The sequence below is a fragment of the Contarinia nasturtii genome, unplaced genomic scaffold (genome assembly GCF_009176525.2).
Source record: "Contarinia nasturtii isolate CC-2019 unplaced genomic scaffold, AAFC_CNas_1.1 Cnas_scaffold_493, whole genome shotgun sequence".
NCBI classification, from domain to species: Eukaryota; Metazoa; Arthropoda; class Insecta; order Diptera; family Cecidomyiidae; genus Contarinia; species Contarinia nasturtii.
The window spans coordinates 3714540-3738305 of NW_022197846.1; the positions used below are offsets into that span (position 1 = coordinate 3714540).

General features: G+C 32.9%; 2 protein-coding genes across 3 annotated transcripts in view; both read right to left on the reverse strand.

Annotated features, from left to right (window-relative positions):
- The window catches only part of LOC116339100 (fringe glycosyltransferase), a 27214-nt gene extending 13965 nt beyond the window's left edge, over positions 1–13249 (reverse strand). The window contains exons 1-4 of the mRNA XM_031764764.1: positions 12436–13249; positions 11977–12321; positions 6797–6845; positions 3029–3131 (exon numbers count right to left, since the gene is read on the reverse strand). Coding sequence (XP_031620624.1) covers positions 3029–3131; positions 6797–6845; positions 11977–12321; positions 12436–12597 — 659 coding nt within the window. The 5' untranslated portion in view covers positions 12598–13249. The remainder of the gene's footprint in view (positions 1–3028; positions 3132–6796; positions 6846–11976; positions 12322–12435) is intronic.
- A 5017-nt stretch (positions 13250–18266) lies between these two features.
- On the reverse strand, positions 18267–21587 carry LOC116339179 (solute carrier family 22 member 8-like). 2 transcript variants are annotated; one of them, XM_031764894.1, is made up of 11 exons: positions 21339–21587; positions 21075–21270; positions 20514–20748; positions 20346–20452; positions 20170–20266; positions 19948–20079; positions 19697–19862; positions 19355–19620; positions 18940–19257; positions 18776–18866; positions 18267–18704 (listed from the first exon to the last, which is right to left on the reverse strand). In XM_031764894.1, exons 2-11 carry the CDS (start codon positions 21251–21253, stop codon positions 18661–18663), a joined length of 1635 nt encoding a protein of 544 aa, XP_031620754.1. In that variant the 5' UTR covers positions 21254–21270; positions 21339–21587; the 3' UTR covers positions 18267–18660. The 2 variants fall into 2 exon arrangements, with proteins under 2 accessions (XP_031620754.1, XP_031620755.1); XM_031764895.1 differs by having other exon boundaries at positions 21075–21587.
- Positions 21588–23766: the final 2179 nt, after the last annotated feature.

The following is a 23766-nucleotide window of genomic DNA, read 5'->3' on the forward strand; positions in this document are numbered from 1 at the left end:
TTAATAAATACAAAGATTTGTAGATCTACCAAGGGAGACAGAGTTAATAGCTTAAATTGCGGACAGATCGATTGAGTACATACACAAACAAATCCATAACAATGGACTTTAATCTTATTCAAAATATGTATATTTTTTGGGCCACTCGTCTGTCGAGTGCGTTCACTCGTTTTGTCATTGTTCCTCCATTGTTTATGCTGTTTGTCGTTATTATTCTTATTATTGTGTTACTGTTTATTAATTATTTACAATGGAAACCGCATTCATGCCACGAACCATATTGTATCCACTTTTGTAAATGCATAAAAATGGATTTGCCCAACGATATTTGCAATCACACATTCTCGCCCGTGTATGAATAATATTTCCGCACCAATACATATACTGAATCAACATCGGCTTCGTTTCATGTCACACAACGTGTTTACGGGCTAAACTTCATACAACCAAAAAGAGTATATATATGTGTATGTTGAGAGGGTATGTAGGTGATAAATGATCTTTTTCATTCAACACATTTGACCGAAAAAAAAAACAAACGATTTCAGTACGAACGAATGATTAACTAATTTGGTGATCAACAATGCACATGCTAATTTAAATGTTAGATAAAAACAATTGACTGAGATCAGATCTAATGGCATATGAGCACATATGACTTGAATGAATGAGAACGAAGAATCAGAGAGAATAGAAATGTAAGGAATGAGACCTATCATCGCATTGATAGTCATTACAATGTTCAATGTGATTAGTTCGGCTGTTAATCTAACAACAATAAAAAAACTGTGTATGTGTTTCCAAAAAGGGAGGAACAAATCGTTGAAAATGTTCAACTGTCGGTATAATTACACATTATTATGTATTTTGTTTGATTTCTTTAATTATCTCATAAATGAATCTATATGATTTTTGATTGAAATGTGTGTGCGCACACGTTGAGATGAGCAAACGTCATCCGGCACATAACCTATGGGAATTTGTATAGTCTGTACGGTATTGAGTTATTTAATAAGCACTTTTTACTCACTTTTTCTTTGTTGGTCATTTATTCTTTTTTTTATGATCGACATTCGACCAGTGTGCTCCTCTCATTCTATTTAATTGTTCTATGACTATCAATGAATCGGACCAAATTTCAAAATCATATGTGTGAGAAAAAGAGACGTTTTTTTTTGGAATTCTTGCAAGTAATTCTTCATAATGATCATTGTTTTCCGCAGACCATGAATTACGTTGAGTCATGTGAATGGCTCCGAAAATGGTTCATCGTTTTTATTTCTGATGATGATTGGTTTTAAAATTTTGATCATAGTTGAAAATTCAAACATTTTAAATTATCATATAAATTGAATGGAAATTTGCATTTTTCTCAAATGCAATCAAAAGTCTAACTATTAATACAAGCAACAAAAACGCGTTTCAGAATAACTCGTTTCTCTTTTTTTCTCGGAAAAATTCAAATGAATGAAATATACATATAGATCCCTCCTTTTCTTACTATTTCATTTCCAATTTGAAAATTATAAATTCAATAAATTAATTCTGAACTAAAAAAAACGTCGTAATCTTTATGACATATGATCGCTCGATTAGTCTAATAAAATGTTTATAACTCAGAAAATGAAAATATGCTTATTCGGAAGTTGTAATCCGTTCACAATTGGGATATGCGGCATGATGAAAGGCTCACATTTTAAATTACAAAACTACACGGTCCGATCGTTTTTCAATAGATGATCGTGGTCAACAAAGCAAACAATTATGCGATAAAACCGAAATACAACAGTTTAATGTGCTTGACTGTTGTTTGTTACATTCTGAAATTGATCTAAAAAAATTGGCAAATTTTCGCTTTTAAAATATCTTTATGATGTTATATTTGGTTAGATGGCAATGACATTTTTTTCGGATTTTGCTTTATTCCAAGCGCTATTTTGAATATTTTTGTTTCATTTGCCTGGTGTTTCGAAAGAAGGCAGAAAAATGCCGAACATATCAGAGAAAGTTAACCAAAAAAGCAATCAACAAACGCCTAAAAATTAATGGTTATCGATTCATATATTTAGAGATTTAAAATGATATATGCTGTGTCTCTGGTTTCAGGTTGATCAAAAATGTTATAATCAATTATAAAGCGAGATGAAGCAAAAAAAAGAGTGGAAAAAATCAAATGGGTTGAATTCCTGTAACGGAATTACTGTTGCTTTAGTGTGTATTTCTGTTTTTTTTCGAAGTGTTTGTGCTTGCCAAAAAAAGAAATCACCGGTAACATTTTTGATGGCACATCTTCCTTTTATCTGGCGATTGACAAAAATTTTGAAATGGAATCGAAGCAAAACATGTATTACCAAATGGAATGGAAATTATGAAGAAAAAACAACTAACACAATCTTTGCAACAGTCGAGAAAGAACGTATACCTTTAATTAGATAATTTACATAAATTATAAATATTTGGTTTCGATCGTGTCGCGAGATTCTTGCTATTGCGTAGCTTTCAATACTTAATCATATATTATTAAATTTCGTTTGAATGTGCACGAATATGGCCAAAGGATGAAGCGGCAAAATAAAACGACCGTAAAGTTTGATATGGAAAAATGACAAATATATTGGATTTGATTGGAGCTTTCATATGCTTCTTTTATTGCTCGTGTTCTACTTGTACACGTTTCGATAGAAAATGATCGCATTGAATTGTATCGTATGGTAAGCGTTCGTATCATACACCATCTACATATAAATAATATGATCATAATTTGTTTTCGAAAGTTTTTTATTTGGCTGGTGCTGTAAACATCACTTTCGACGGCTAACCGCTAACATTAATCTGATGTCTATTCTGAAAACGCTATCTAGATAGTCAGAAAATATATAAGATTCACGATCGAAAACGAATGATCTCATCATATGTGTATGCATGATCGATACGATAAATATTTTTGATAAAATCGAATAATGAAAATGTGCAAGACCATCAGAAGCAAAAATGGGAAAGATAACTAACAAAAATGAAATATACTTACTTCTTTCCGCTTTCGAGAAAGGTGTCGAATTCAACGGACATTTTACAGCACAATGCCTTTCTTAGATGTCCCATGGAGCAGTTTGTGTTGATTAAATGACCGCCTAGAATGGAAATATACGACACATGATTAAAAAAATGTATTAGTCGCTATTAGTTTCTTCGAATTATGAATTATGAATCTTATTTGTATATATGGTATCGTATTTGTATTTGTTTATTTTCTCTTCGCTGCGGAGATTGCGTTTGACTAAATTGAGAGACAGAGTGCCACGGACATGCGGTCACATCCAGTTTTTGGAGAAATCTCGTTGGAACCAACAAAACCAGAAAGAACAAAAAAAAAAGAGAGAAAATGGTTCGATGTCTTGCGTGCATATGAATCAAGATCGGTGGAAAAACATTTATGCTTCATTAATTTTTGGTAAGTTATTTTTTTGGTGCAGTGCCGTGATTCTAAATGGTTTCTTCTTTTTTCTGCTTGGTTCGTTCGTCGTTAAATAATTTCCAAAATTAATATTTCGCTGGACCGCTGCTTTATGGTGATACTTTGCATGCACCGCATTTACTCGTGTGCCCTGTGCCAGTTCAACCAGAGGTTGTCGTTGTTGTTTTTCGTTGCTCTTTTGACTTGACATTCATATTTTATATTCTCTCATATTCAAAATATGTGGCATATGCGTTTTTTTAATCCACGCAGTCTCCTGACTTTCTCTATCTCTCTCTCTCTCTCTCTCTCTCTCTCTCTCTCTCTCTCTCTCTCTTCTTTGATGCAAACTTATTTTTGACACTACAGGGGTTGACGTTTTATTAAAAATGAGTGAGCAAATCGTACATTTTGTATTGAAAACTAAAATACATATACAAAGTGTATGGGTAAAGCAACGAGAGTTTTAAAAAAACGTTACCAAAAATTAAAAAATATAGCGCCAATGCGATCGTTAATGCGTTTGGTCATTGGCTTGTGCGCTCACATTTCATTCGAATTTATTAGCCATACAAAACAATGACATCCGTGTGCGTCACAGCGTCGAACTGTTGGACTTTACAAAACTTAGGTACACAGCATCATCATTCTTGAATATTCATGTCATGGCAAATTAATCGACATATTGAAACTCTTTTTTTAATATTTTATTGTGGCTTTAATCAAGCCAACAGAAATGAGCATTAATTCGAAATTACTTCATTCAAGCTATGATTCTCTGTCTGTATAATGTGTGCTCATCTGCTCATAAATCAATAAGAAGAGCTCTGATAATCCAGCGTTACAGTAACCGTTAACCTTATAAATATTCATGTTATTGCTTTAATGACTTTATTTTGCAATGTGGATACCGAAACCGCAATTAACTAACCGATATACATGTTGATATCTGACACACACACACACACAAACAAAATGGCTGTGGGTAGCTAGCGCAACTTTAGTTAGCTTGGTTGAAATTGGCTGCTTGGAAAGTGGGAGCATTCTGAATACACATTCTTTGGCTCTTTCTTTTTTTGCAGTGATGCGATGAGAACATAAAAAATTCCGCATTGAAAGTCAATGGTTTTAAAACAACCATTTAAATTGTCCGCTTTAGTCAACAGTTTTATTCAATGTGTGCTGCAAAACTTTATTCAATAAAGAAATTCAGGTTGGTCAATGCTATATTTTATAATGACTTGCCTTCGATTTATACTTGGATCATACAAAGCGGTAAATTCTAAGAAGAAAAAGTATAATTTTTAGAGTTTTATTGGGACTTTGGGTGCTATTTTGAAATTCGTTCGCATCTGTTACTGATGCGAGTAATATGTAGCGGCTACATTGTAGCCGTACCGAAATCAATAAAATGAATATGTTGTAAATATTTTATTTTTATGGTGAATCGTATTTCGAAGATACACATTAAGAGAGAAATGTATATATCACACGTTTTAATTGTATCGTCGATTTTTTTATTATTGCACTTTGAACACAATATTTCGTGTGTTTCAACTTTGTGTGATGTGCAATAGCACCAACGCAACGGACGGATTTTAACGGCAAAAATTTTAGCGTGACAACATGGACAAACCCATTGTCGGTAAACCGGAAAGGTAATTCTTTTTTAATGAAGAATTTTCGTTTTTCTCAGTTTTTTACCGCAATTTGCCGAATTTTATGAGCCTTTTTGTCAACTGTTACGCGTGTGCCACTTACAAAAACACACCTTGACAGAAGGGAGATCAATAAACCACAAATCCATTTTTGTAGCTAACTGAATTGGCCAAAGTGGCAGCGAGAATTTAATCAGCCATAAAACTGCTTTTAAAGCAATTTTTAATTCCCGATTATTTCGCTGGTGGGTTTCTCTTCATTTCATTTCGATCGTTTTGATTCCTTCTAATGGAATCCGAGTATATTGTAGACCAAATTTATACATGTTTCTACTAGAGTGCTTTTTTGTGGTAAATGCCACACAAAGCTAAAAATTTTGAAATAAGGTAAAAAAACTGTTTTTTTTTTTGTTATCTGCACTAATAAAATGAATCAAAATGATGATATTCTGTGTTGCATTTAATTGGATGTGTTGAGTTCTGAGTGAAGAGCGTAGTTACATTCAATGGCCTATAAACACATTTTTTTTCGATGATCATATATTCACATTTATTTACGTCTTTTTTCCTCACTTTTAGACTTTCATCCTCTATTTCGTCTTAAAATTGTTTCTTTTTCAATCTGGTTTTCCATAAATTAGCGCGATGTAGTGTGTCCGAGTGTTGAATTGGAACCTTTTAGTCACCTTTGTCTTTTGCGGTCATCATTTTAACGTTGAGTCGAAGAGTTGGTTTTTATTTTGCTTCTCCCCCACAAAATTAAAACACACACATACATGGTATAATGGAACATGGAAATTAGATTAACTCGTGAATATATCATGAGCCTTGACTGAAATATAAAAACAATGTTCCGAATTCGATTCGGGTTGTAATTTATTTTTATTTGAATTTGGTCATCGCGCATCTTTACCATTCACACTCTCTTTATGCATCTCATCAGTGCGTATCATCTTCGTTTGTTCTTCATCTATTTCGTTTGTATTTTTAATTTGTTACTTGCCGCTCTCATTCCAAATTTTATTGGGTGTTTATTATTCCACATAAAGAGTGGACGAAAGGGAAAAAACAATCTTTTTTTATATGTATACACTTTTTCCGTGTGATTATTTGTATTTCAAATTGTTATTTTGCATTTGAATCGAGTGATTTCTCTCTGTGTGTCGTGCGCATTCTGTCGACAACGTCAAAAATAAAACAATTTCATTTGGCTTGTATTTGTTCTTTTCTTTCTTCACATTTCAGAGATGTATCACGATGACTTTTAAAACAGTTCTGTAGTGTGGCCGAATGTCAATGAAATTTCTATAATAAACGCATAAATGCTGCCCGGCATCCACTCGACACGCTTGTTTCACTAATAAACAACCGAAAAAATACCGCACCAATTGATTTGTTGATTTCAAAATCGAATGAGAACCTAATAAATCGTCAATATAATCATCTAATAAAATTGATATTGAATTTAACGTTCTCTCTCTGTGTTCGTTTTGTCTCTTCTTCCTAACGTTACAACCAATGTTCGGCGATTTGAAGTAGCCATATAATCACCACGAAAGAAACAACAACAAAACCATGAATCACGATCATTGTTTTTTTTTTATTCAATCGTATATTACAATGTTTTTATTTCTTTAATTTTTCTTCTATTTTTTCTGTATGTTGCGTCGGTTCAATTACTTACTTGTTTTGTGTTGAAAGAACTGGTTGTCGGTGTCGGTGAAAAACCATGTCTGCAAAAGAATTTATGAGAAAAATAGACAAAAATGAGTGAAATCGTAACATTTCATTTTGATAAAAAATTATAAAAATCCAGAAGGAACAAAAGTCAATGGAAAAATAAATCAATTCTCACGTTGATTGTCGTTTTTGTTCACATTGCGCGCACTACACTGAATGTAAAACGCATTTTTTTTTCTTTCCTTAATTTCTCGTCTCATTCTATCTATCCATCTCTCTATTCAGTTTCTGGTTTTCTTTTAATTGTGCTATTTTCAGTCGTACCTTAACTTCAATGTTTAACAAAAAAAGACGTTTATTTTGTAGCACGACCAACCAAATGAAATACCATGGCAATTTTTCTCATTTAGTGAAGTTAACACGACAGTTTAAATGTGTACTGTGTACTGTGTTCTGTTCTGTTTTTTTTTTTGCTGTCCACGCCTCCCATACGATTCAAGTGTTAGATCTATCGATGCGATATTGCTGATTGTATGAACCAAGAAATGAAGCTAGCAGCAGTTTTATAATTGTGCCAATTTTGCTCCAGATACTCAAGTGATTGCACACCATAAGATACATATCACGATGTTATGCCGTGCTCACTTGAAAGCATTGTTTCTTTTTTCTTTATATTTCAAAGCATATAATGCTGCCCATTTATGTTCAACGACAGAAAATCTACCGCTTCATTGAGATTGATTTTTAAATCAATCCACTATTTTCTTGTTTGATTTAATTGTCGAAGTAGAAAAACTACTTATTTTGCTTTTGAGCTCCTGTACTACGTGATTGTCGTTCTTTAATTGAAAGTTGTATTCAGCTCATAATATAAAAACATTAAATTTTTTATTTGAAAATAAAAATGGTGGATAAAATATTATGAAATAAATAACAGTGTGTTTTATGCGCGACTATGTAGATTGTAGACCAAAAGATAGTTTCATTCTGACTTTTAAAGTTATCTACAGTCACATTGATGTCTACAGTCACAGTTTCTGATTGCTAACACACCCAATGAATGTCACAAAATAAAAATGTACCAAAATTACACTATTTATATTATACTATAAATATTGCGGTTCTAATCGTACGTGGAAGCGACCAAAAACACATATTTGAACATTTGCTCGCTTCCGCGTACGGTTCTAATCACTATTGAGTTGTTATCTAATATAAAAAGAGGTGCGCTGTATTGCAATTTCATCAATCTTAATTGATATTCATTTGAAGTTGTGAGATTTATTGAATAATTTGTTCTTTCGAATAATTCATCAAGACACAACCACATTTTATCTACATATTTAATCTATATACATGGTCACAAATTGATGGAATAATCGAATAAAAATTTCGTCAAAATACATAAATTTGAATTTTTTATTAGACAACGATGAACTAAAAAAAGGTTTCGAAAGTGTTTTTTGGTGTTTCAAATTTTGTTTAATTTATCATAAATTATTCTGTTTCAATTTTCCAATCCATCCATTTTGGAACCATCTATAAATCTTGAAATGAAACCAGTCTTGAAAGAACTGTATAAAAATAAAACGTCATAAATACCAAATATTTGTGCACAGTAGTCAAGGTTACTGTAGCAATGTCAACGAAAAATATTCCATCTTCAATATTCCATTGATTAAGCAGATAATGACTTGCCGAAGTGTTCACCGAAAATATGCCATTTTTTGTATATATATAATCATTTTATTATCGAGTAAATAGCTTATTGCATCTTTATTATATGAATGGTTGAGAATAATAATGACTTATGCCGATATTGACTCTTCTACCTATACGTCTCGTAGCTTAACCAAAAGAGATAGGTGTGAAACGTCTTACTAAGACATTTTACAATTATCTCTCTCAGGATAGCTACTAGACGTATAGATAAAAGAAGCGATATCGGCATATGTCATTATTATTCTGAACCACTCGTATAAATGTCCTGTGTAGTATGCAAGTTGTAAAAGATACAATTCAAATTTCCAACTTAATTTATCTTTTTTCGTTATAATTTTATTTAAGGTGGCAAACCATTCTGTTCGCAACCAGACACATACTCATGTATTTTCAATGGGGCTTTATTTGTCCGGTTCGTTGTTGTGCACAAAAGCAAAAGAGAAAGAAAAACATTATTAACATAAATGTATATGTGATTGTCTGGTGTGGTAGCCTTTGTTTTATGTTATTTCAACAATTCATGCGATCTTTCGGTGCAATGAAATTGATTTATTTATTATTTATCACGTTCGTTATGCGCATTCTATAGAATTTTGTCGTTTTGGGGGATAACGTTTATAAAAACATGATATGAACAAATACCAATGTAGCAAAACAAGCACAAAGAAAAAGATGATGTTCGACGTCACAAGCGAACAGTGTATTTGCCAAATACTATTTGGTGGGCATCGTTCATTTCTTCTTGGTATTGTGTGTATGTTGTGTATTTGTGATTTTTAACCTGTACACCGTTTGCATATCGAAGGTACCCAAAACCTTTATACAAAATGGATAACGTGTGTTCAATTTTCATACATATTGTCGAATTTATCAGATTTGATATCAATTTATGTTGTTTATATAGATTTCAATTTCATGTACTTGCTCACTGGCAGTAACATAATACATCGCATATACTATATCGTGTACGGTGTATGACAGAACAACTAAAAACTACGGATAGAACATGCATAATTTAATGCAGTAGCTTGAGCGCGTGCGCTCTTCGATATCATTCACATTCTCTATCTGTTTTCCTTCTCTCTTTCTTTTTCTCATTTTTTTACTCGTTCTTTTCACCGAGCGGCAAATATTAAACAGACTTATGAACAAACAAAAAATTAACAATCTGCAACCAATTCGAAATGAAAGAGAAAAAAATGCAATCATTTTGGCATTGTAGCCCATAAGATTTGTGAGCGTTGCAAAAATTTGGCATCGACCAAAACCAATACGATTGTGAGTTCCAAAAGAAGCGCAGAATATCACAAAACAAAACAAAAAATAATAATAATTGGATGCATAAGCACATGTACAGAATGAATAATGGTCCACAGATTGAATTTATTGATTTTATTACGAATAAATAGTTGACTTCCTTTACGTAGTCGAACGAGTACGCGCTCGACCTCCTTTTCTTTGTACACAAAGACAACGTTCTTGTCCAATTTCATATTTTCAGCCATTAGCAATCGTCAATTCAATTGGAGCTCGATGCATAATGTTCAGGACAAACACTGGCTGCTCATTTTTGCATTTCGAATTTATATACACCGTGATTTTGATTCCAGAATGATTTTTTTCTTCTTCTTTTCGCCGTATGAGCGAGAAATGGCCGATGAAAGAATGAGAGGCAACTGAACAATGGTGTGTACACACACATAAGCAGTTAATATATAATGGTGATTATGCGGGCGATCATTGTATTGAAATTTATTTAGAGAATAGGTCGAACGTCTCGATTTTGCCATAAATTTATGCGTTGTTTTTGCATTGCGCGTTTTTGTTTTACACATTTCAAAATTGTATGTGCAACCACAACAAGTTCCAATGTGTATAACTTGAAAAGGAAATACAAAAGCCATGCGCTTCATTTATTTGTTTGTTACAGTGCACGAATTAAGAAATCGTTTAAAAGGTTTCCATTTATCAGAAACTCGGTAAACACACATTTATTATTATTATTATTTTTCGATAAAATTTCTAACGCATAGAAATGCACCTTAGTTAATGTGTTCAGTAAATGTATCAATGTTCACGAATATCATCCCAGTTATTATTATTTGTGGTTAGTGCAAGTTTGTGTCATTAATGAATGTATGACTTTTGCTTGTATTGCAGCCATAACATTTAGTATATGTGCAATTTGTAGCCAATTTCTGGCGTGGGCTTTATGTTGACTTACTTTTGTTTTACTTTCTTCCTGCCCTACGTAATGCCATAAACAAAGATGAAAGAATGGATTCGTAAAATCATTGAAACAATTCTAATGAGTCATTTAGAAAGAAGAATTGGATAATGAAAAATGAGATAAACAAAGTAGTTTTTTCATAACAAAAACATACAACTATTACACATGTTTTATGCATTCATCTAGCTCGAATTTTCTTTGAAGTAAGTGTAAACCGAAAATACGGTATTTTATAAAAAATAGTAGCACCATTCAAAAAAGCAAACTTCAAAATGAATCCTATCTTTTATTTTATACATACTGGCTGAAAAATAAAAAAATTGAAATGCTTTTAGTATGTGAAACTTTGATACGCGACCCACGTTAGACCATCCGGTATTCTTTTTTGATATATTGACCACTACGTGTCAGTAATAACAATTTATTGTTCTTTATTTGATTTGATTTTTTTCGTCGCGTTTATTAAACACAATCCACTCATGTTTGACATGCCATTTCGTTATAAATCTGCATTCCAATGTTTTAAACTACTATCATTCCGACAATCAATGAGATTGAAACCACTTTACATTTTCTGTCTTCGAGATGATGGTGTGAACAAACTGAAAATTACCCTTTTCATTCAAATAAGTGACTATATATTCTAGTTCTTTGAATTGAGAGACAGACCCTCTGTTCATTGTTTATGAGCATTTGCCATTATGTAATTTTCACAAACATCTCTCATCATATAACATGCCATTGCATATTTTTCTTTTATTCTTTTCCGTTCCAACTCAGTGTTTTCTACCTATTATTTAGGATGAAAAGTCGACACAGGAATGAATTTCCTTGCTCTTCATTCCGGATAGTGAAATAATAGAATAAGTTTAAAAAAAATTCTTTATCGAATACACGATCTTTTTCATGCCATCACCAAGAATCATTATTATTCGCTATTGTATTTAATTCTTGCCCCCGTGAAAGTATTATTAACAAATTAAATTCTTGGAATAAATTATTGAGTGTATAAAAATGCATGTGAAATGAACCAATCATATTGAGCAAATGCGTCTACACCTGAATAATGTAACTAGTTTAGAGATGGACTGCAATTGTAGTAGAGATGGAAAGAGCGAACGAGCGAGCGAGTGAACACAATTTAAATAGATCAACACAGCAGAACGAATGCAATACAATGTGAGAAAAACCCCCACATCAAAAAAAAAGTAAAAAAAAATTGTCAAACTTACTTGATCTTTTGCCAATTGAAACCACGTTTTGATTATAAGCGCTAATCTTGTGTCATGGTATAATTTGGTTGTTTTCACCGTGATGAATATATCATTGAGATTGGTTGTTGTTGGTTTTGGTGTGGCTGTAACACTAAATTCGTGAATGTGTCGCTGTTTTAAGAGGTAATCGGTGACGAAAATGTCTTTTGGCCGGTCATTATTTTTGGCCTTTGCTGTGTTCACTTGTGGCCTGGATGGGTTTGATATGATATCGGCCACTTCGTTGATCGCATGGTTTTTAAGACCAATGTTCATTGGATGATTGGTGGTTTTCGATGGCTCCGTCAGTGGTAAATGATAAGACTGAGGCAAGCATTTTTAAAAGGGGAGATAATAAAAATACAACTTTTTAGCTTATGATTAAGATGATTCGATCAGCTGGCGACGTCTGAATATAGAGTTTTGTGTAATACATACCTCCAAATCTTTTAAACCATGCACATTCTGATACAAGACCGAAGTCATAAATGCAACTATCATAATCAATGCCATCATTTGTAAAAGTCGTTTAATTCGTCGGAAAATTGTTAATACACCAACACCACTAGCTCTAATCACATCTTTGTGTAAGCACTTCATGTGATCCTCTGACAACAGAACAACACTTAATTGCTAACCATTGACACATGTTTGTTTATCTGACATTCGTTTAATTTATCACTTTGTTGTTCTCAACTAAAATTATTACACATCAACAAAACAAATCACTTTTCTATCACCGAAATAAGTTTGAATGGATACCGATTTCAACAAATGGTTCAAACAATTGTTATTTGATTTTTAACACATTATTTTTGTTAAAAAAATAAATAACATCCAGTCAAATGAATACGAATTATCATTCGCACTAAGTTGAATTTAAAAAATAAAATCGCGGTTATCGTTAGATATCGGCACACTTGATATACACGAAGAAAATAAAAATGTTGAGAAAATAAAAAGCGGTACGTGTGTGCTGTATGCCAGCAACCGAAAGACTAAACCTAAATTGAATGTTATATCAATCTAAACCAACTGTTTACCACAAGTGATTTGAGCCAATGTTTGAGATCAAACATTGTCGGGTGTATTAAGTCTTATTTCTCCTCATATTCGTTTGTGTTCGTTCTTATTCGCGCGCTCGCTCGTTAGCTATATCATTCGGTGTGTTAAATTCTCTCATTCTCCTTCATTCGTTTGGTCTTTCTTCATGTTATTGCAAACGTGCACCGGCTGAACGTGAACTAACTCACTCAATCGAAGCGAAGTGTATGGCAATATGCTGTTGTGATCATGTTTTGAATGGTAGTTCTTGCGCTCGTGCTCTTTCGTTGATATTCGCGACAAGAGCACAATGTGCCTAAGGAACATTTTCAGAGCCAAAGGGGATTGTAGCGTTTGGAGCGAAATAAAGAGAGCAAAAAAAAAAAAAAAAAAACAACAACACACACATTTAAAAATCAAAGAATCATTGAAAAGAACGAATCAAGAGGCAACCAAACTCAAAATAAACCATCAACCGTTTGTAGTTGGAAAAATGTATCCAACGAGAAAAGGTAGCAGCTGAAGCAAATGTTCCACAATTCGAAGCATACAAGATATACCAAGGTATACAAGTTATATGAAAAAAGAAGAAGAGAAAAAACATACACACACACGTACAAAATAAAACAAATTCAAATCACTTAGAGAGAGTAAGAGGGAAATAGAAAGAGAAAGAGGTTAACATCGACAAAACGACAAAATAAAGCGAGATGCCAACGCTAAAGCATGACATTGCAATGCACACTTACTTATTTCAAAGGTGAAGAGTAAAGATATAAAAACAGCTTGAAAGAAAAATGTAAATAATAATAATTTGATAGTTGTTTTGCGGCGATTGGATTTTTCAGTGTGTTCAATGCAGTGTGTGCAATTCAGTACTTAGTAATACTTTTTGTATTGTACATGTACATAATATTTTAAGCGTGTGTTTGGTTCGATGTCGGCGCATTCAGCACGCTTACTGTATGAAACGGTTTATAATCCATATTTATATTATTTCTTGAATCTTTTTTTTGTCCCCGACAATTCACTGCCTATTGGCGACGTAGACGAGGAATACGAGACGTATTTTATGTTTAGTTTAAACAATAGGATGAAATTGTATGGAAAGGACCGAATGAAATAAATACAGAATAAAGGCAGCACAAGATGAAAGAAAAGAACGACAACAAAATTATGAACATAAACCGCAAGGAATATATTTGTTTCGCCTCGCCGATGATTTTATTTTCTTTTCTTTTTATTCGTTTTGCGGTATGCGCGAGCACACTTCTTCAACTCTTTGCGTGGCTCATATATTGCTCCGTAATTGTTTTCTGTTTCAAATACCTATTTTAGTTCATTTCACTCGACGGAGATCAGCTAAGAAAATATATGTATTAGGGTGGGTCAAATTGTATGGATCCCCTAAGAGGTGGGGGTAGTTGGAGGGCAGCTGACCCAAAAAATTTCTCTCATCATTCTGAACAACTTTGTAGAACATAATTTTCTGATCCGATGATGAAATCGAAATCAACAGAAAAAAATTGGAAAAAAGAGAAGAAAACGACCATTTTTGCCAGTTTTTGTATGGAAATCGTATTAAAACGTTATTATATGGAAAAAAAATGTCAAAAATAGATTCCTCGACCCCAAAAACCCCCGCATACACATTTGGCTAGAGAAAAAATAATGTTTTTTTGAATATTTAATGAAATGTCTAAGTCAATTTTTGAGTATTTTGGAAAATATCTTGATAGAAAAATTGGCTGGCTCGAAATTCACGATAGAGGTATGGTTCCTTGGGCAAAAATACTTGTTATGGTCCATAGTACCAGAATCGCGTGGAGCGTTTGAAGTTTTTAAATTGACCCACCCTAATATGTATGCACTTATTTCTCCATCCACACGACCAACTATCATTAAAATCATAACAGCGAAAGCGTGGTACATTTGAACTAGAGCCATGGCTAAAAAGAAATGACCAATCATAAAACCATGCAATATTATACCATGCAATAGGCTAACCTGCAATCGATTGCGAATGCGCACACGCTCCACCATCCAAGTCCAAAGTTTGGACTCAGTCCAAACAAATACACTCACTCACGCCAACTTTTTAAACTAAATCAAATGCGCTCGCACATGCACATACACATACATGCTCGATTTACATCTTGCAAATGCATTGAAACAATGGTTAATAGCAATTCATTTACGAGATTAAAAATAATGGATAGAACAGCATCCAAATGGACTCGAGCTACAAAAACAAGAAACAACCACACGGATAACAACAAACTGAACATGGATTAATGTAATATCATATTATTAATCGTATTGTTGAGAGAAATAATAGAGAATTGGTGCATTTTTTTCATAGACAAGCACAGGAGCAGCATAGCCTTACTAACATTGCAATTATTGTTTTATTTCCAAGCGCGCATGCATTCATTTTTCCTTCTTTTTAACATTTCTTCAGTTATTTGCGGCTGTGATTGTTGTTTCTTCTTTTATTTTGTTGTTTGCAATAGAAGCGCACATGGCAAAAAGTGTGCTACACGACTACGACGAGACACTTGAAGCGTGTTTGGTCTTGTACATTGTAACTGTTTCGAGGGCGAAATCAAATTTTCATTCTTTAACGCTCGTTATTGTTTTTTCGCATTTCTTTCAAAGTTGTAATTGCTTTGCGCACTGTTTTTGTGTATGTTTCAAGTATCATTTTAATCGATTCACTTGAATTGTTTGCTTTAACTAAAGATTTCTATCCATAAAATGATTTAAAAAATATTCACCGTACAGAATCTTTTGGTGGCGTGTCATGCGATATAAGAAGTCCAGTCAATTGGAACTGTCGATTTAGTATTGATTTTGTTTATGCATTTCGACACATTGGCTGACAAAAACTGGGGTAATTTCCCCCCAAAAATGAGGAAATGGCCCCCCAAGACACAACTACACTTTACGACATGCTCTTTAAATCGAGTTTTTTGAGAAATTTCATTTTTTTAAGTTATGAAAATGATGGGGAACGATGAATTGGGGTTGGGGAAAGCTGATTTAAGGATCAAAAATATTGCACCTGTTCGGGATATGAAAAAAATCAGCCCCTGTAAAAGGTCAATTTTTGGTCACGTCCAGATTTCAAAATTAACTATATAGATCAATATAGTAAATGAAGAAAAAATAATATCTTAATATAATAACTTAAATATTCAGATTAAACCTCTCTTAGGTGCTATCATGCATGGGTACTAGGGTGGCCCAAATCTCACTATCTGAACGGATTGTTGTTCCCCGACCGGTTTTGTTAATTTTGGTCCAAAGCTAGGTAACTGGCATCATTACATTGTTTAAAGGTTGAAAAAACGACCCGACCCCGACCATACCAAAAATACCTTATTTTGCTCGTTTTTTTGACTTTCAAACGAAAAAAAGTGTATAGAGCAGATTATTTTGGAATCGTATGCACCATCATTTCTAGGATAATTTTTTACGCTGAATCCAAATCTGTCATTGAAATTGCTCAAAAAATGATTTTTAACCAAAAAATCGCACTTTTTAATCAATTTTTTGCAAAAATTTAATGAAATTTTGATTTTTCGTTGGCGGTACGTCAATTTTAGGGCTTGATTCGGATTCACCGCCCCAATTTATCCTAAAAATGACTATTCATACTATAATGACTGTCAAAATATATAAAAATTTCAGCAAAATTGTCACACATGATCAAAATTTTGCTATTTTTGATGATTTTTACCTTCAAACTCACTTTGAATTTACGCGATTCGTATTTTTTGTAAGAGAAATTGAATAACTTATAATTTTCAATCAGAAAAAATAAAAAAAAATTGCTGCCAAGAATGGAAAATTTGGCTGTCAAAAATGGGAAAATCGCCCCCCAAAATTGGAGATTTAGCTGCCAAAAACGGGAAGTCCTGCCAAAAATTAGGAATTTTTTCTTTTTCAACATTTTTTCAATTTTGAGTCTACATTTTTCCAATTTTAAGTCAACAATTTTCCACTTTCAAGTTGCACATTTCCATTTTTAAGGTGCAAAAATAGTTTCGCTAATCAGAAAAAGAATCAGATATGAGTCTGTCCATTTTTATGAATGTAAGAGTCAAGCGCAATAAGGGCACACTATATAAACGCCATCTATTAATAACTGGCTAACTACAATGTAAATCAAACTTATCTGTTTCCCCTTTTTATTCACTCCCTTCCCCTCTCGCTATACTTTTACATTGTAGTTAGCCTGTTTTACAAAGATGCCGTTTCTGTGTAAGATGTGTGACGTCACAATGTATTTGGATGGATAGCGCTCGACTCTCGTATGAATGGTATGGTTTCGAAAGAAAAGTTACCTTTTAAATAAACTTTGAGAATTTTTCCGAACATATGTTTGGCACATATAAAAATCAGCGCGTGCGAATAACCCAATTTAATAAAAAAAAGGTTAAAATAAATATGTTTTTAAATTTTTCTATACGAATCCAAGAAAGATAATGTAATTAAAGTATCAAATTGCATCGAATAATATTATTTTTTTCTTACTTTCAAGAAATTTTTACACATTTTTCTTTTGTTCTTTTTTTATCGACGCATTTTTGACAGCCAATTCCCCATTTTTGGGGGGCTATTTCATATACACCAAAACCATTTTACCTTTGTTAATGCCAAAAATTGTCGGTTACATTTTCATTTTCGTATAAATTCATTTTGTATAATTTTGTTTGAATGAGAAAATCTTAAAAAAGTCCATATTTTAAAAAAAGACAAAAGACTTTTTTTTAAAGATGACACGAGAAGAAATAGTACTTCCTTTATTCCATTTTTTTTGGCAATTGAATTTTTCAGATTCCCAAAAATGTAGATTTTCTGATCAAATTTTTTCGGATGAAAACTTAGTCAATGTTGAATATTCGAATCTTTCAATGACCAACACCACGTCATCTAGATACAGCTTTTTATAAAGCTCATGAAGTTCGTGCAATATAAAAAACCCGTTTAAAAGCTTTCCATTTGAGTTTATTCAGACTGTTTTCCAGACAAAGTCGTCTGGCAAAACTAATAGTGGAATTACAAGACCTATATTTTGGTAAACCCATAACCGCCACCATTCATCTTATCTAAACTCAAAACTACATGTAGTTTGACCTACACCAGGTCCATAACCGAGTCGTCTGCATTAAAATTCAAAACATGAATCTTTTACAAAAAAAAGTTTCTAATCCAATAAATTCGATTTATAATTAACTGATTGATTTTAATATCATTAGTTAATTGCAACAGAACTACTAGATAGCGTATTAACTAAAACATTGGCTGCATATTTTGCGATACACGTTGAATTTCGGGGTTTGGAACTCTTTGAAGCACCATTTCTGGTTGACAAAACATTGGACAAAAACATCCAAAAACCTTTTTCCACGAAAAATGTTTGTAAATTGAATGAGTCCAGGTCACTTTAATCCTAACTCATTCAATTATTGATTGATTTTAAATCGTAAAAAACGTTTCTTCTAAAAAAAGGGCGGAAGAATTTATAAATATATTTATTGACTATGTAACTTAAACCAGATAAAATGATAAACGACAGTTTATATATCAACAATTTTTTCGAATGAATTTCGGCTACAATTCAATCGCGTCCTTAATCGTGTGAGGAAGTTTTTTATCTATTGAAATAAAAAAAATATTAACTATAATATAATAAAAACACTGTTAAATAGGAAAACTAAGGAAATACCCTTTGTTTCAGGTAGAGTAAATATTATAAATCCAGATAGAATGGCTGCCGTTCCAAACAAAAGTAATGGTAAATTGGGCATATAATGACTCTATAATGACGATAAAACGATTAAAGAGGAAAAAAGAGGACAATGAAACGATTATGAGAAGTAGAAATCTTACCAATAATATCGCCAATGGTGCTAACATCGACCCGAAACGACCTATCATTGAACAAATGTTCATCAATGTGTTTCGCATTGGCGTCGGCCATATTTCTGCTGAAAATACATAAAGAACAGCAAATGCGCTGGACGTTGAACACATGCCAATAAAAAACATAATTCGACGAATTATCAATGTGTATGTGTATGTGGTTGGCACAAATGTTGAGAGAATTGTTGCTGATCCAGCCGTTGCAAGTGCACAACACATTGCCGTTCGACGTCCAATATATTTGAGTAAAAAGAATGTTATGATTGCAGCAGGCACTTCTGATATCTGTATATTTAATTAAAAGTTATGTCAGGTTTATTGATGGCCGCTTTGATTTAAATGATTACATAATTTAAATGATTTTCATTTCGAAAATACTCGCCATAGTTGTGATATAGCTCAAGTATTTGTTACTATCGTCCGTAATTTTCGTCGCATTCACGCTCAAGCCAAAAAATACAAAAACCGTCATAATCCAACACATTGAACACATAATCAAACGAAAGATTAAGACTTTATGCTGAAAAATGGTTGTAACTGATGAACAATCAGCTTTACACCTTCCTGATCCTTTGACATTATTGCAATAGCTTCGTACGATTTCCAAGGTTTTTTCCGATATTTGACGTTTATTTTGTCGGGCTGTACCTGTGAGATAACAGAAAAGAATGGAAATAATGTATAATAAAATATATAGTTTAAGTGCAAAGCTGTTGGGCTGTACATTTCAAAATTTTCATCGCACGATCATATTTGCCGGTTGCAATAAGCCACCGTACGCTTTCCGGTACCAACCAGAAATACCAAACAGTTAATAGCGCTGGCGTATAGATTGCCACAAGGAATGTTCGATAATTTTGCAAAAAAATTGCTGCCGCGCCCATCAACACCTAAAATTTTGAAATAAACAAATTACCATTTGAAGTCTGTCAAGTGTATTGAAAAGATTCTTTAAAAAAACGATAAATACGATACCTCACCGCCTGGATAGATGGCTGCAATTAGTGTACTACTCAGTATTCGATATTTCGAGCTGACCCATTCGACCCAGAGCACAAATGCAGCCATATAGCAAGTAGTTCCTACTGCGGCTCCTAAGAACTCAAACTGTAATCGAACACAGTCCATAAAATCATCGGATGGAATAGAAGTGAGAGAATATGGAAAACTAAACGACCCATATTTACATATACTTACAATCATATAAAATGTATATGAACCAATAAACGCTTTGATCAAACCAAATATCGCACAACCAACTGTACCACAAATCAGAATCGTCAAACGACCAAATCTATGGATGCATTCGCAAATCCAAAATGAATTTTTTTAAAAATCAATTCAATTGTTTTTTTCAAATAATTAGTTCTCACTTATCCGACAAGATTCCAGTTAGGGGCATAAATAAGAAACCCCCAATGTTATTGATTGTTCCAACCATTGCTAATTTATACTCATTTTCATCACACAAAATATCAAACTGAAATTTTAACATACATTATGAGAACATCAATTATTGGCAGTTTCGTCAGAACAGTTACCTCTCGCATAATTCGGTATTCATCACTTTTGAATACATATTCACTGCACTGAACTATCTTAGATTCGTCAAACAGATTTTTAGAGCATTGTCCCGGTTGAGATTCGGTTGGATGCTGTAAGCCAGCATATCTGGAACATTTTTCGGGTCGCCCATTTTTTAATGGAATCGCATAACTTAACCAATCTTGATTATATGAAGTAGTATTTGACGATTCACACTCACTTATTAGACATCTAATTATAAATTAAAATTGGTTAAAATAATAATTTAAATACTTCAAAATCACTGATATACTTCAAAATTTGAGGACTGCGTTAAAATAAAAATATTATAAAAAAAAATGGAAGACTTTAAGTATAAGTCCGGTATTCAACAACCATTAGAAATAATCTCGATCGAATCATAAAATTATGTCAATGCCAATGCCACTTCTGACGAGAAAAAAAAACCGAAAATATTCCGACAGTCTAAAACAGACTTTGTATGCAAAAATAGCTCTCTTCACATTGGTGAACACACGCTAAAAATATTATGTTATATTATCTATATTGAAACTTGCCTGTAGTCATCTGTTGAACTCGTTACAATGAATTCAACGGCATATGTTGCGCTTAATATGATTGGCAAAATCATTAATATACAATGACCAATTTGATATTTTCCAAACTCGCCGACATCACTTAACACAAAGTCCAAATCATTTTCAATTTCATCCTCGTCTGTTTTTTTATCGCCCATTTTTATTCCGTTTCTTTCTGTTATCCATTCAAACGTAAGAATGTTGTTTTTTTATTAGGTTGTAATAATTAATAAATGCACTTACATTTGAATAACTTATTTGTTTTTTGTTTTGCATGTGGTAGCAGCCCACATGTAACCCAAATACAACGAAGAACTTAACACTTAGAAGAAGTTGAAGAGTTCATGCGAAGCTAAACAATGTTTTGTGCTTTCTGTTCTGTATGTTTCAACCGACTAAAATTGCAGTACGTTCGAATTTATATTATATATACTTTGATCACGTTTATATCATTTGCACGAGTTGACGTTTTGCAACCACGCTTAGTGCCAATTCACGCTTTGCTGTGTAAATTTGTTATCAAATAAAAATTTAATTTTTTTTTCGCGTCATTTGAAAAGAAGGAAATGTATCCATTCATTACGCTGTGCGTCATTTTTTAACTTTAAAAATATGATGGAGACGAGACCAACCATTTTTACATAATTTGGGTATGCTGATTTCAATGGCATCACCCGTTTTTCTCTAACACGTCAGGATTTTCCACATTTTTCTAGAGAGTTTTCCGGAAAACCAAAATTGGCTGTTTATACTCTAGTAACATTTTGAATTCATGCAATATCCCAGAGGGGTGACCTATCAGGCGTTGTAGTACGGTTCAAGTATAGTTAAGCCACACAATTCGTTTTAAAAAAATGGAGTCATTTGAAAAAAAAAAATGATTTAATTATTCCCCTTTGAAGTCCATATTTTGAAGTAAAATTGGTATCCATTCAAACGCTCTGAAAATGAGTATTTGGGGGTTTTTTGGCATGAAAAGACCGAATATGACGCTTTTTCTGCTATAAAATTAAATTTGAATACACTTACCACACGTTGAAATTTTTGGACATTTTTGACCATTTTGGATACTTTTTGTGTGGTTAATGTATTCAAACCCTATTTTATAGCAAAACCAGCGTCATATTCGGTCTTTTCATGCCAAAAAACCCTCAAATACTCATTTTCAGAGCGTTTGAATGGACAACAATTTTACTTCAAAATGTTGACTTCAGAGGGTAATATCCAAATCAATTATTTTTAAATGACTCAATTTTTTTTTAAAACGAATTGTGTGGCTTTACTTTACTTGAACCGTACTACAACGCCTGATAGCTCACCCCTCTGGGATATTGCATGGATTCAAAATGTTACTAGAGTATAAACAGCCAATTTTGGTTTTCCGGAAAACTCTCTAGGAAAATTGTGGAAAATCCTGACGTGATATAGAAAAACGGGTGATGCCGTTGAAATCAGCATACCCAAATTATGAAGAAACGGTGGGTCTCGTCTCCATCACATTTTGAGTGACGCACAGTAATAATAATAATAATTATTATTGTTTACACTCTTCGTTTCAAAATTAAGCGAAATTGATCTCAATCAATACACGCTTGATAATGATACTTTGATAGAATTCAATTGAACGCTCTAGAATAAAAACAACGTACAGAATGGTTGTTATATCAAAGCGGAACACGGCGTATCACAACAACAAATCTATGTTAAAAAAACGCCGTGTTCCGCTTTGATATAACAACCATTCAGTACGTTGTTTTTATTCTAGAGCGTTCAATTAATCATTGAACCGGTAGTTTTTTTTATATTTTTTCAATGTATTGTAATTATGAATGAAAGAGCAAGTGATAAATCAAATCCAATGAAGAACAAATAAAAAATTGAAGTATTTTTTAACAAAAAGAAATAAAGGGTGTTCCACGAAGAGTATTTATTGCAAATGGTAGCCATTTGATCTAATGAATCAATTTTTTTTTAAAGATACATTTGGAGCACTTGGTGATCCTTTTGGCTCAATGGCATCTTCCTGAACCTAAGCTATTTTGAACAGCAGGTGTGAATCAGACACCATTAAATGGTGAAGATCAATAAATATCATAAAAATGGGCTTTATCGGATGCTACCCACTAAGCCCAACTGGGGTGGTTCATTTATTTTTTTCATTATCAATTTAAAGTTCAGGCTCTCTTTGCGGAACACTCTTTACGACAATTTTGCATCTACTATTATCGCCCCACATTGTGTTATCATGGGAAACATACTTTTTTTTTTTAAATATTATCCTAATAAAAAGATAATGTCAATAACAATATAAAAAAAACATTGTGATCATCATCTTATCACGATTTTTATCATTGAACAGATTCAAGAAGTTACAACATTGTAGCCAGAATGTAGTATTGTTTTACCATCGCACAATAATACAATCAAATCATTCAATCACTCGAGTATTTAATCATTTTATATGACGGCGATGTTCAATGAGCGCTAATATCGTAGATTTTTCTTTATCGATTCCACCAATACGACATCTACTAAAAAACTCGCCGATTTCTGTTACTAGTGGTGTTTTAATACAGCTCGTGTAAACGTACAAAGGAACACACTGACTCCGATTCTGTGTATGCGTATGTATTACAAATTCTGCACTCAGTCGTCAATCGTAGCTGCTTGT

What these genes read in the sequence shown, in the direction of transcription:
- LOC116339179 (XM_031764894.1), bottom strand. Translation starts at nt 21,253, where the DNA reads ATGGGCGATAAAAAAACAGACGAGGATGAAATTGAAAATGATTTGGAC. An exon ending in TGAGCTATATCACAACTATG is followed by an intron (nt 19,258 to 19,354) that starts GCGAGTATTTTC and finishes TTAAATATACAG; the next exon opens with ATATCAGAAGTGCCTGCTGC. An exon ending in TACTCTACCTGAAACAAAGG is followed by an intron (nt 18,705 to 18,775) that starts GTATTTCCTTAG and finishes TTATTTCAATAG; the next exon opens with ATAAAAAACTTCCTCACACG.